The sequence below is a fragment of the Sander lucioperca genome, chromosome 8 (assembly GCF_008315115.2).
Source record: "Sander lucioperca isolate FBNREF2018 chromosome 8, SLUC_FBN_1.2, whole genome shotgun sequence".
NCBI lineage: Eukaryota > Metazoa > Chordata > Actinopteri > Perciformes > Percidae > Sander > Sander lucioperca.
The window spans coordinates 3,446,572-3,459,044 of NC_050180.1; the positions used below are offsets into that span (position 1 = coordinate 3,446,572).

At 40.2% G+C, this 12,473-nt stretch overlaps 1 protein-coding gene across 3 annotated transcripts in view; it reads left to right on the forward strand.

Annotated features, from left to right (window-relative positions):
* Positions 1–956: 956 nt before the first annotated feature.
* Positions 957–12,473, forward strand: part of pde9a (phosphodiesterase 9A) — a 59,217-nt gene continuing 47,700 nt past the window's right edge. Inside the window, exon 1 of one of the 3 annotated variants that reach the window (XM_031289674.2) lies at positions 957–1,259. In XM_031289674.2, the coding sequence (XP_031145534.1) occupies positions 1,197–1,259 (63 nt within the window). In that variant the 5' untranslated portion in view covers positions 957–1,196. The remainder of the gene's footprint in view (positions 1,260–12,473) is intronic. The other 2 variants (XR_004103413.2, XM_031289673.2) reach the window with 2 other exon arrangements.

The window sequence follows — 12,473 nt, forward strand, 5'->3', positions numbered from 1 at the left end:
TGACGACCAGCTAGTCTTCCTGGGGTCCAACACTACATTTAGTCAAAAACAACATTAAAACATTTCATAACATATACAAAAAAGAAATAAATAAAAAAATAAAAAAAAATGAGGAGGAAGGAGGGGCGAGCTAGTCTCGTTTTGTTTGAAAATACTTTGAACGTCAACAAGAAGTGCCGTCATCCCCACTGTTCCACTTTTCCACACTATTTGTGGCTGCGTGAGTGTACAGTATGTGTGTAAGGCCAAGGACAGAACACATACAAACGCAGAAACTAAAAAATGAGCTCCAAATCCAAATAAACAAAAAGGAAAAGAGAATGTAGCTAAGAGAAATGCAGACATGTGGATACCACTTTCTAAGGCATCCTTTATAAAAGGGTAGTCAGTTGTAACAAATGGATGTATTCATGATTAATACAACACATTTGGGATGTTAGGTTTTTCCACAACTAATTCCTTTGGCTGGTGTTTATCTTCCATTAGGTCTGTTTCAAGCGAGCAGAAAGAGGGACTTTTCATACCACTACACTGTCTTACACTGTACCATTACTGTTACTCTGAAGAAACATACAAATCAAAAACACATATGGTTTTTTTTCTCCCTTTAAAATTAACATACATCTGAGTGACTCAGTCATTGGTGTGCAACCAAGCCAAGCAATCCAGCATGAGTGACATTACTCAAAGTTGCCTCTGATTGGTGGAAATGGATATCTCCCCCAAGCATTGCACTCAAAACAAACACAACCTAGTAGTATCTGTGTAATCTACCTGTACAACTCTGTGTGTGTGTGTGTGTGTGTGTGTGTGTGTGTGTGCGTGCGTGCGTGCGTGTGTGTGTGAGAGAGAGAGAGAGAGAGAGAGAGAGCGCGAGAGCGTGCCTGTAGATGAGCGCGCGCAGACCCAGGAGGTCTGTAACGAATGAGAGAGGCGGGGACGCGCGTGGACAGGCTTTATGAGATGATAGCGAAGTGACAGAGCGGAGAGAAACCGGGAGAAAGAGTTAGAAAAGGAGAGAGAGTTTGTATCGGTGTTTCTGACAGACTGACAGGCTGGTGGGATGTTGTTTGACCGCTGACTCCACTTTCACCACCCTCGCTTTAGTAACGGCGGTGCGAGTGGGACCGGTGACACGGAGCCCGGAGCAGAACCCGCACAGCGACGCACCGACGCCGGGGAGAGGTGAGGGGACCATGGGCTCCGCTTCGTCCTCCTACCGCGTCATTTACCTGGACGTGGACGGTAGGATTCAGAAGGTAGGATACATATAGGCTACTGTATGCTATATGTCAACACTGTTTGCAACAACCTTCATAGAAACCACCGCTTAATTAGTTATGGAACTCCAAAACGGCCAGTATTAAATACATGTTATTTTATAAGAAGAAGCTGGGGCTATGGGATTATATAAACAAAATACAAACATGGAAAGTGACATAGGCCTAATCAATGTTTCAAAACGGAACTTTAGTAATTTTAAAATAACAGTAGCTCATTACTATAATGACAAAACAACTAGCCTATATTTAATGGTTATTAATTGTTTAATTTATATTATTATTGTTTTTATTTCTAATTATCAATATCACCATTGCTATTATTGGCATTGTAGGTTATTTATATATTTTATTTAGTTATTCATTATATATTAATTTAATATTGCCCATCGTTGAGTTCAATAAGAAGTCTAGTGACAACAGGAGGTAAAAAAGCATGATAATGCCATAGTATATTATCATAACTAGGCCTATACAACAGTTGTTACAGTAATATTACAAGTGTGGTAGCCTGTAGGTCAAAGGACTTTAAATATTGTGATGTGATCACTAAATATTTACAGTAATATCTGTAGGCTATAGGAAAATAAAATCTAAAGTAGTTTAATGATACAAATTGTAATGCGGAGTACAGAGTATATAAATGTTACTGGGATGTTTTAGGGGAATAAACAAATGTCATAAATGTCATTAAATATTGTGAATTTGTTATAAATTCAAAGTGGACCCCATGCAAATCCATATATGGATTTTATAGAAATGGGATGTGGTGAGTTTTTTGTTTTTTTGGTTAGCAGTAATTAGCTGTAGTAGGTCAGTTATCGTTCATGGACTACCTGTCTCAACTAACTGAAAGAGAACTGTATCCTTGGTTCATAAAACCCTTAGAAAAACATTATTATAGCCTTATTGTAACATTGAGATTTGTAGGGCTGACACCTCTTAGTCGATTAGTCGACTAATCGGTCGTTTTGGTCTTAGTCGACTAAGATTTCTTTAGTTGATGAGTCATTTTTTATGCTTATTCATGCTTAATTACTCATTTCCAAGAAACTTATGAGCACATTTCTGGTAAACACAAGATTTAAAGTGGTGCTTTTGCAGGATTAATTGTGGAGAAAGTCAGTTTTACAGATGGTTCATTAACTACATTTATATTGTGCTTTTCTAGTCTTAACCACCTCTCAAAGAGCACAACTCTGTCGATTACATCAACTAATCGATTAATCGACAAAATCATATAAGTGTTAGTCGACTAAGAATTTCTTTAGTCGAGGACAGCCCTAGAGATTTGATGCCACAGAGAGATTTGATGCTTGCTTGATTAAGGTGATCCCCACAGGGAGCATCAGGTCTGCTTTAAGTGCTACGTGCTGTGTATGATTTACTGTAAGGTAAATTGGTGGTACGGCCTTCAGTCTAAATGTCATGTCTGTTTATCACAGAGAATGTAATGATACTGAACACTTCATTGGCTAAAAATAGTGTGCTTAAGTAGAGAGACCATAGTTATGATGATGTGTATGAATCATTACTATCCACTGTAACCACCATTATCCTCTGTGTGTGTGTGTGTGTGTGTGTGTGTGTAAATAAATTGCTGAGTGTGTGTGTGAATTGGTGACTATTTACAGTCCATGGAGCAGGCAGAATAATCTCACAGGTTAGTTTGGATGTTAAATAAGACTGTGTGTGACTGAGTGTGAGACTGCAGAGCTGTGAGGTTGAAGAGTAACCCAGGCTCTGCTCTCTGAATACACTCAGGCATGCAACCTATTCATCCAACAACATGCACGAGATTCCCAGACTGGAACTTTCAAGTCAATCACTTACCAGCCTTACAGCTATTGTTTCCACACCTCAGAGCCTGTCTTTGTGTTGGATGGTAATGGTTTTATAATAAATCTTGCAAATATTGAATGAAACACACAGAAATGTTGCTGTAATGAGACCAAATGTATGCCAACTACACCTGTGCCAGCTCCTGATGGCCTCTGTGTCACTGGCTGCAGTTTAGAGTCCTGCAGATATGTACGACTGGGGAACACTGATCAACTGACAGCAGTATTATGTGACAATTAATCTGAACTAAACTTAATCAAGAGCATGGGCAATTTTAGACCCTTTCTATTCTATTCAAAGGGCTTGAAACAGGTTCAATATCCTGTGTCGCTGTCGCCAATGCTATGCATCTGTAATCCAGTAGTAGTAGTAGTATGTTCCCTGTGTACAGCAGTAGTAGTAGTATGTTCCCTGTGTACAGCAGTGGTAGTGGTATGTTCCCTGTGTACAGCAGTAGTAGTAGTATGTTCCCTGTGTACAGCAGTAGTAGTAGTAGTATGTTCCCTGTGTACAGCAGTAGTAGTAGTATGTCCCCTGTGTACAGCAGTAGTAGTAGTGTGTTCCCTGTGTAGAGCAGTAGTAGTACTATGTTCCCTGTGTACAGCAGTAGTAGTAGTATGTTCCCTGTGTACAGCAGTCGTAGTAGTATGTTCCCTGTGTACAGCAGTAGTAGTAGTATGTTCCCTGTGTACAGCAGCAGTAGTAGTAGTATGTTCCCTGTGTATAGCAGTTGTAGTAGTGTGTTCCCTGTGTACAGCAGTAGTAGTAGTATGTTCCCTGTGTATAGCAGTTGTAGTAGTATGTTCTCTGTGTATAGCAGTAGTAGTAGTATGTTCCCTGTGTATAGCAGTTGTAGTAGTATGTTCTCTGTGTACAGCAGTAGTAGTAGTATGTTCCCTGTGTATAGCAGTTGTAGTAGTGTGTTCCCTGTGTACAGCAGTAGTAGTAGTATGTTCCCTGTGTATAGCAGTAGTAGTAGTATGTTCCCTGTGTATAGCAGTTGTAGTAGTGTGTTCCCTGTGTACAGCAGTAGTAGTAGTATGTTCCCTGTGTATAGCAGTTGTAGTAGTGTGTTCTCTGTGTATAGCAGTAGTAGTAGTATGTTCTCTGTGTATAGCAGTAGTAGTAGTATGTTCCCTGTGTATAGCAGTTGTAGTAGTGTGTTCCCTGTGTATAGCAGTAGTAGTAGTGTGTTCCCTGTGTACAGTAGTTGTAGTAGTGTGTTCCCTGTGTACAGTAGTAGTATGTTCCCTGTGTACAGCAGTAATAGTAGTATGTTCCCTGTGTACAGCAGTAATAGTAGTATGTTCCCTGTGTACAGCAGTAGTAACCCAGTCAACACTGTTTAACACTAACAAGGCACTGTATCCGTGTCACATTCTCATTAGGGCCTGAGCCCCCCTAAAGGTCTGATCCTCAAGAGTTTGTCCCATGTTAGCTTAAGACCAAAACAGAAAGGAAATCTGAACCAAAACATGCAAAATTGCATTTCTTTCCCTTTACTAAGTTTTCGCCATTGGAGACCTTTGAACTGACTTCATTCATCCTTTCATTTATCCATCTATCCATCCATCCATCCATCCATCCAGTCTTTTTATCCTGCTCAGGGTCACAAAGGAAAACCTAAATCATTGTCAGCCTCAACCACAACAACCAAAATCCCACCAGGACATCCAGATTGATTGCGATGTGAACCATTCCGATTCTGCTAAAACATGAATCACTGCCCTAATAGGAGACACCATTACTACCTCAGTTTCAATGAGAAAAAGCAACAACAAAAAAACAGTCAAAAATCCAATCCAATCCAACACACTCCATGCGCTGTTGCTCATTATTACTCATAGATAGTGAAGGGAAGTGTAAATTTCAGACTATTTGTCCCATTATTGTTAACGGAGAAGGCAGAGAGCACAGCCACAGCTCTGTTTACATTGGCAAACCAATGAAGAAGGAACAGCAGCTCATAAAAGGCCATATAATGAGGTTTATGTCTCACCGGCACTTTGCATTTATTGTCTTTTTTATAGAGTTCACACAGAGTGTATATACTGTATGTGTGTGCTGCACAAAACCATGACATTTCCTCATGCAGACACTTGCATCATGCAACAGGGTGGGAGGATTTGCTCTTGTTTAAAAGGGTTAATACAGCTTAATGTGTTTCAAGCATGAGGTAGGGAAATGTTGAGTGTGTAGTGGAACAGAAATGGAATAGGAGAAAGATTAAATGACATTACATTACAATTAGATTACATTTACTATTTAACATTTTTATTGACAGCAGTGTTCAGTGCTATCAGCTACAGATAAATAGAGACAACATCTCAATTTTCACTCAGGGCGTCTTTGTTTTTTTGAATGGTGACATTTCTCAATGTTCTGGTCTGTGTGTGTGTGTGTGTGTGTGTGTGTATATATCCTGCAGCTGTGTTTGTATTTGATGGCTCACCACCAGCCAAATCTTCTGTATTGACCGTCGGTAATATTGAGCTGTTTGTTCAGAAGATCGGTGGTCACCTGTTGCTAGGCTGGAAATGTTAGACGAGTCCCCGTACACAGCTGTGTAACACAGACACGACCACTTAGATTTGGATTTAGGTTTTAATATTAGATTAGTTTCAGCTCTCAGAGTTCTCTGATTCCAGCTTGTTAAATGTGAATATGTTCTAATTTAGTCTCTCCTCTGTGACAGTAAACTGAATATCTTTAAGTTGGGGACAAAACAAGACATTTGAGGACGTCATCTTGCTTTGGCAATCATTGATCGACATTTTTCACCGTTTTCTGACATTTTATAGACCAAATAATCGAGAAAATAATCGACAATGAAAATAATGGTTAGTTAAAGCCCGAAATTGAATGCGTATTCATCCCATATCCTTTTCTTCTATGTGTTTTAAATTACAAATCTGTTGCATATTCAGCTCTCTTCATACACACGCTGGGTGAACTGCAGCTTATTACAAAGCTATGTTATCACTACTTTGTGCCTTTTCCCCTGAAAAACCATTGTTTTCTGTGTTCTGTGTTTCCCTTTTGTTATCTCAAGTCCTTATTCAGGCTAATCAGATTCTGGTTAGAGTGTCCTGTTTGCGCGATGACCAGGTTTGAATATCTCTTTTTTATGTTTTTGCATAACAGTGGATGGGTCTGGTTTATGGTGTGGGATCATCATCCTGGGTGCATTCAGCAGCAGCAGCAGCAGGGGACACATTATGATAAAGTGGGGTTTGTTATTGAAATCAGTCGCAGCATCTTAAAACAAGAACATGAATTTGTCATACTAATGACATCCTGCTTTTAGACATCCTAAGGAGTATTTAACTAATCACATGAATTAATGTAGTGCAAAAACACAGACTCAAAGTGCAGCTGTATGGCCAAAAAGAACACGTTCAGCTTTTTTCATTAGTAAAAGAGCATTAGAGTTGCTGTCATCCACAGGACACTTTACTGCTGCACACTCATTTACATTCAGCGGAGGCTTTGCTTGTCATTAGGTAAATTTACGTCTGTGGTTCCTTTTAAGCTCACGTTGTTTTTCTTTAAAAGAGAGGGCCAAATTAGCAGTTATTATCTCTCTTCCTTCTGTTCTTTATCAGTGAAGTTCGGCGTTGTTTTTTTTTTCCTGAAATGGACAGTAAATGATGACAATTCAAATGCATGCATACTTGATGCAGGAGGACAGCAAAGGGAAGCACCGTTATTACACCGCAGCATTAGGCAGGTTTGATTAGCAACTAGGAGCACATGTTCAAATATAAATAAATAAATCATTGGCAGTCAAATTAAATATGCCTATACTGCATCTATTTAATAAAGTGGGACGCCTCTGTGTGTGTGTGTGTGTGTGTGTGTGTGTGTGTGTGTCTGTCTTTGGGGGGAAGGTAACCTGCACGTCACAGGCAGACGCCACACGCAGAACGCTTTACAGCAGTGGGGGAAGGGCGGGAGGTCACGCAGAACGCTTTACAGCAGTGGGGGGAGGGCGGGGGGTCACGCAGAACGCTTTACAGCAGGATAGCATACAGGAACATCGCAACTGTTGCCTCTAACTTTCACCACATAACTTATTACATTAAGAACGCCGTTTAAAAAAATCAAATCGTACGTCTGTTACCAAGTTACCTGTAACGTTACGCCTATAACGAATATCTCCCTCACAAAAACCTGGCCGATATATTTATTACAGCCAATAGATTACCACAATCACAACAAAGTACTCGACGGGGGAACAAACTTCGACACAACACCGAATACTTTAATGTATTTCACAGTCTTTCCCCTAGGTTGACTGCAGCTATTTTTTTTTTAAATGTTGACGACGCTCTGTACAGCATCGGGGGGGGGGGGTTCAATGTCTCTGACTTTGACTGTTCTGCGTTAACATGATTACTGGATATAACGTAAACCAGACTTTTCTTCGCTTTCCCGGAGCAACAGCGGATTGCTTACATGGACATCACACGAGAGACGAGACAACACTGCCGTCATTAAACTGTGGTGATATCATGCAATATCGTTGACGAAAAAGACAACACTACAATGTTCTCTCTCTCTCTCTCTCTCTCTCTCTCAATCTCATGCTGCTTTATTGGCATGACAACAAAAAATACATCTGTGTTGCCAAAGCATAGGAACAATCATACATACAATACATATATCATAATACATATAAACAACAACAAGGAGTAAATACATCTGCTATAACAATACAAGTGAACAGGATAATTATGATATAATTGCAGATACTAAACAAATTCTGTGCATGTCCCTCAAAGGGTACGTTGAAACAATAATATAAAAAAAGAAAACCGAAAAAAAAGAATAGAAAAATAAAAATGATAATATATACAATTCTCTACTTATTTTGCTTTGTATTGTGGCAGGAGAAGACATATTTAGCTGCTAGCCATGCATGCTAGCCGTCGAACTCTTTCAATTTCCAGCTCATGGTCACTGACTCTGTATTTTGTTAAAATTTGTTTTTCTTTTGGATTTTTTGTTTTGAGATATTCGGCCAATTGGATATCTCTGTTCAGGGATTGATAACAGAGGAATTTGTGTTGTATTTTATTTTCATTTCGCCATTGTTCTGTATATTCGTCTTTTAATTTAGTTTCAAATCTTTTGATTGAAGACTGAGGATTGTGTCTGTGGTGGCTCTGAGGCTCAGTGTACCTGTCTCTCTCTTTACCTGTCTGTCTACTACTGACTGTGGTGTTTAGCTCAGTGTACCTGTCTCTCTCTCTACCTGTCTGTCTACTACTGACTGTGGTGTTTAGCTCCGTGTACCTCTGTGCCAGCTGGTCCAGAGGGTGGACATCTGAACACTGCTGGTTTGCGTAGGAGAGCTTTGTATGCATTGGAATTTTTATCAGCTTGATTTAAATGCTGCCAAAATGTATGTGATTTTTTGGATTTGAATTTTCAGAGGGAATATACAGAGTTCTATTCTGCATGCATTGTTTCGGGTGTTTGGGCGAACTTTTAGAATCATTTTACAAAATTCCAATTATAATTTTTCAGTGGGAGTTTTATCCCAGTTTTTAAATTCTGGTTTCAAAATCGGGCCCCAGACTTAGCCTCCATAAAGCATGATTGGTGTTATCAAAAAATTGTAGCTTTTGTTTTTCCAAATTTGCATTTGATTGCATACAAAGCTCTCTGAGCTTTATTACATAGTGTGTTTATGGCCAGGTTGAAACTCCCCGATGCTCTAATTTCAACCCCTAAGTAATTATAGGAACCCTTTTGTTCTAGTCTGGTGTTGCCCAGAGTGAAGTTGTAACTCTGGCTCTCCTCTGAAATACCATAACACTGGTCTTTTTCAGATTGACTGTCAGTGCCCATTTCTGACAGTACTGCTCTAGGACGGGCTCTGTTGTAAACCCTCTTCTGTTGGGGACAACAGAACCAGATCATCGGCATAGAGCAGGAACTTGATGTTGGTATCATGAAGTGTGAGACCTGGGGCTGCAGATTGTTCCAACATGGCTGCTAGTTCATTGATGTAAATGTTAAACAGTGTTGGACTCAAACTGCATTCCTGTCTCATTCCACGCCCTTGTTTAAAGAATTCTGTTCTTTTGGAGCCAATTTTTATTTTCCGCGTGCAGTGATTTAATATCGCATAAACTTTACCCCCTATACTGCTTTCAATAAGTTTATAAAAAAGCCCATCATGCCATATTGAATCAAATGCTTTTTTAAAGTCTATAAAACATGCAAATATTTTCCCATTTTTAATTTTGGTGTAGTTTTTAATAAGGATGTGCAGAGTGTAAATGTGGTCTGACGTACAATATTTCGGTAAAAAGCCAATTAGATATTTACTCTCTTTACTCTCTCTCTCTCACACACACACATACACAGTCCAGTTCTGGTGGGGATTAATGCAGATAGGTGCTGATTAGCTTTCATAACAGGTCGGATGGGTAGCACACTGCCATGAGTCCATGAGTCTACTGTCTGATTACTCTACATTTTCATTGTGATATTTTGTGATTAAATTCTAAATTTGCCACGTTCTCTGTCAGGTAAATACAGTAGTACAATGTCTTCCTCTGATGTAGAAGTAGCCTACACTGTAAGTCAGTAGTAGCTATACAGTTGAGTTGCATATTAAGTGGTTTGGGGTCCTTCTGTAAGTCATTTTGGGGTACAATTTAGTTTTGGAGAATTCTACAAGCAGCAATACCACAGGCCAAGCAATCAGCCCGTTCCAAACAGGCACATTTTCAACGGGCACTGTACTAGTTATCTTAAAATGAGAACTGGGACCAGAAAAGTCCCCCAAAGACAAGGGTTTATGGGTAGCAGAGGAAGGATGTTGATATCTGATGGGGACAGTATCTGTTCTGCATTCATACCCATAATGCTTAGAGCTGCAAAGATTAATCAATTAGTCAATTTGTTGTCAACTATTATGATTATGATAATCGATTAATCGGTTTGAGTACAAATTCTCTGATGTCAGCTTGTTAAATGTGAATATTTTCTGATTTCTTCTCTCCTTTGTGACAGTAAACTGAGTTGTGGACACAAGACATTTGACGACGTCAACTTGGGCTTTTGGGAAACACCAATGGACATTTTTCACAATTTTCTGACCTTTTATAGACCAAACAACTAATTAATGAATCAAGAACAAAATCGACAGAATCATCAGCAATGAAAATAATCGTTAGTAATGCTTAGCAAAAGTTAGAGGAGACAGTGACAGATTTGTTGTGGCTTTTACAACCATGACAATTCCAAATCCTATATGAGGAAATATGAGTCCAGGACTGAATTACCTGTAATCGTGCAGTAATAAAAAGTCGTCTTTTCCATTGTGTTTCAGAGCAGGAATAAGAAGAAGCTGTAGATGTGCTGTTTCTGAAGTACTGCTGTGTGTCCGCTGCCCTCCACCTGTCCCTGTCTCTTCCACCTGTGACAGGCTGCCACTGCCAGACCGCTCAAGTGCACTTTGACCTCTCTCCTATGGTGGCCGACAGGGGCAAACGAACTGCAGCTTTATGAAACACATGCAACTAGACAAAACACAAGCAAATTAAGAAAACATCTTCATTCATTTGACAACACATGCGCAGCATTTAGCAAACACGCTGCACATACACACAACACAACCAAATACACAAACACGCTGCAAATACACAAACGATGCAAAAAGAAAAGCACACAAACCCAGAAAAACGCTGCATCCAGTTTACACAAAGGAAGTTCTCCAGGCCTCTAGGGGGAGCGCTAAGTGGAACAGCTTGATTTTCGACCCCACGGGGAGAGAGCACTCTGCCTTTTTATTACCACAAATTTACAGACACGTCTCTGCTGATTGGGTATCACCTGTGACCTGAGCCAATGAACTAGAGACACACCCACCAAACGAGAGAAAACATATCTCAGACATAGACTTAATATTTACAGTATATGATCATCAAGCAGTTGCACCGTTCTGAGATTGAACGTGCCCCGTCTCTCTCTCTCTCTCTCTCTCTCTCTCTCTCTCTCTCTCTGGAGTCAAGAGTCAAGCTGTTCCACTTCCGTTGTGTAATCTGGATGCAGCGTTTTTTTTGTTGCATTTGTTTTAGGGGTTTGTGTGCTTTTCTTTTTGCATCATTTCTATATTTGCAGCACGTTTGTGTAATTGGATGTGTTGTGTGTATTTGCAGCGCGTTTGCTAAAAGCTGTGCATGTGTTGTCAAATTAATGAAGATGTTTTCTTAATTTGATTGTTTTTTGTCTATTTGCGTGTGTTTCATTAAGTTGCAGTGCGTTTGCCCCTGTCGGCCCACCATACTCTCCTCCTCCACAATCATCTCTCGGTTGGCCCTCTGGACAGCACTCATTAAACCAGCCCCCCCCCCCACCCACCCCTTGGCTCCCCTAACAGTGCCAGGCCTCCCGGTGTCATCTCTTGCTGTGATTTGGCTGTTCGTTGGTCATAGATGCTACACATCACACGCAAATAGCTCCTTTGTGTATGTGGGTCTTCCCTCTGTGTATGATGCGGAGTGACACAAATCATTTGTCATGTTCAGTGACAGTGCTTGGCCTTGTTTATTAAGGTGTGGGAGCAGAAGGGATGAAAAAGTTGAAATATTTACTGCTGCTGTGCTGCAACATGCACATTCTTTAATCAAAAGAAGAGCCTTGAGCTTGGGAAGCCTGCACGTTCAGACTCAAGAGGTTTCCCCCAGTGGTTGATTGCTCCACATAACTGTAGTCAGAGGAAGAAGGAGAACCGTGATATCCTGCTGCAGGGGGACTGTTAGTCTGCTGACGCTAAAATTAGAAAAACATGTTGTAAAAAGAAGAAAGTAGCTGTTTCAAAATGTACTCCAAATTAAATTTGTTGTGTTCAACAAAAGTATTCTGCCATGCGGAAATGTCCTACATCAACGGTCCCCAACCTTTTTTGCCCCACGGACCGGTTTCATGTAAGACATATTTTCACGGACCAGTCTTTACGGTGTGGCGGATAAACACGACACAATAAAATGATACGACCAGCATGAAAACAAATATCTAATAATGTATATAATATGAATACAAATGTAAAATGCATGAAAAACACAATTTACTTTAATGCTGTATCAGTGGGAGCCCTACGCTTATTTCTGTGCAACCAAACAGTTCCATCTGGGGGTAACGGGAGACGGTGACACCCGAAGTGTGTTCCTTATGTCCCGTTTATTCCGTGATTTTGTTTTGACTGCTGTCACGGCAGAAAATCGGAGTGCTTGTTCTCCATGTGCCGAATACGTTTTGAAGGCTTCATTGCCTCATTTGCTAGCTTGTCGCCACATATTATGCAGAGCGGGCTTGGCACATGAGAATCACATG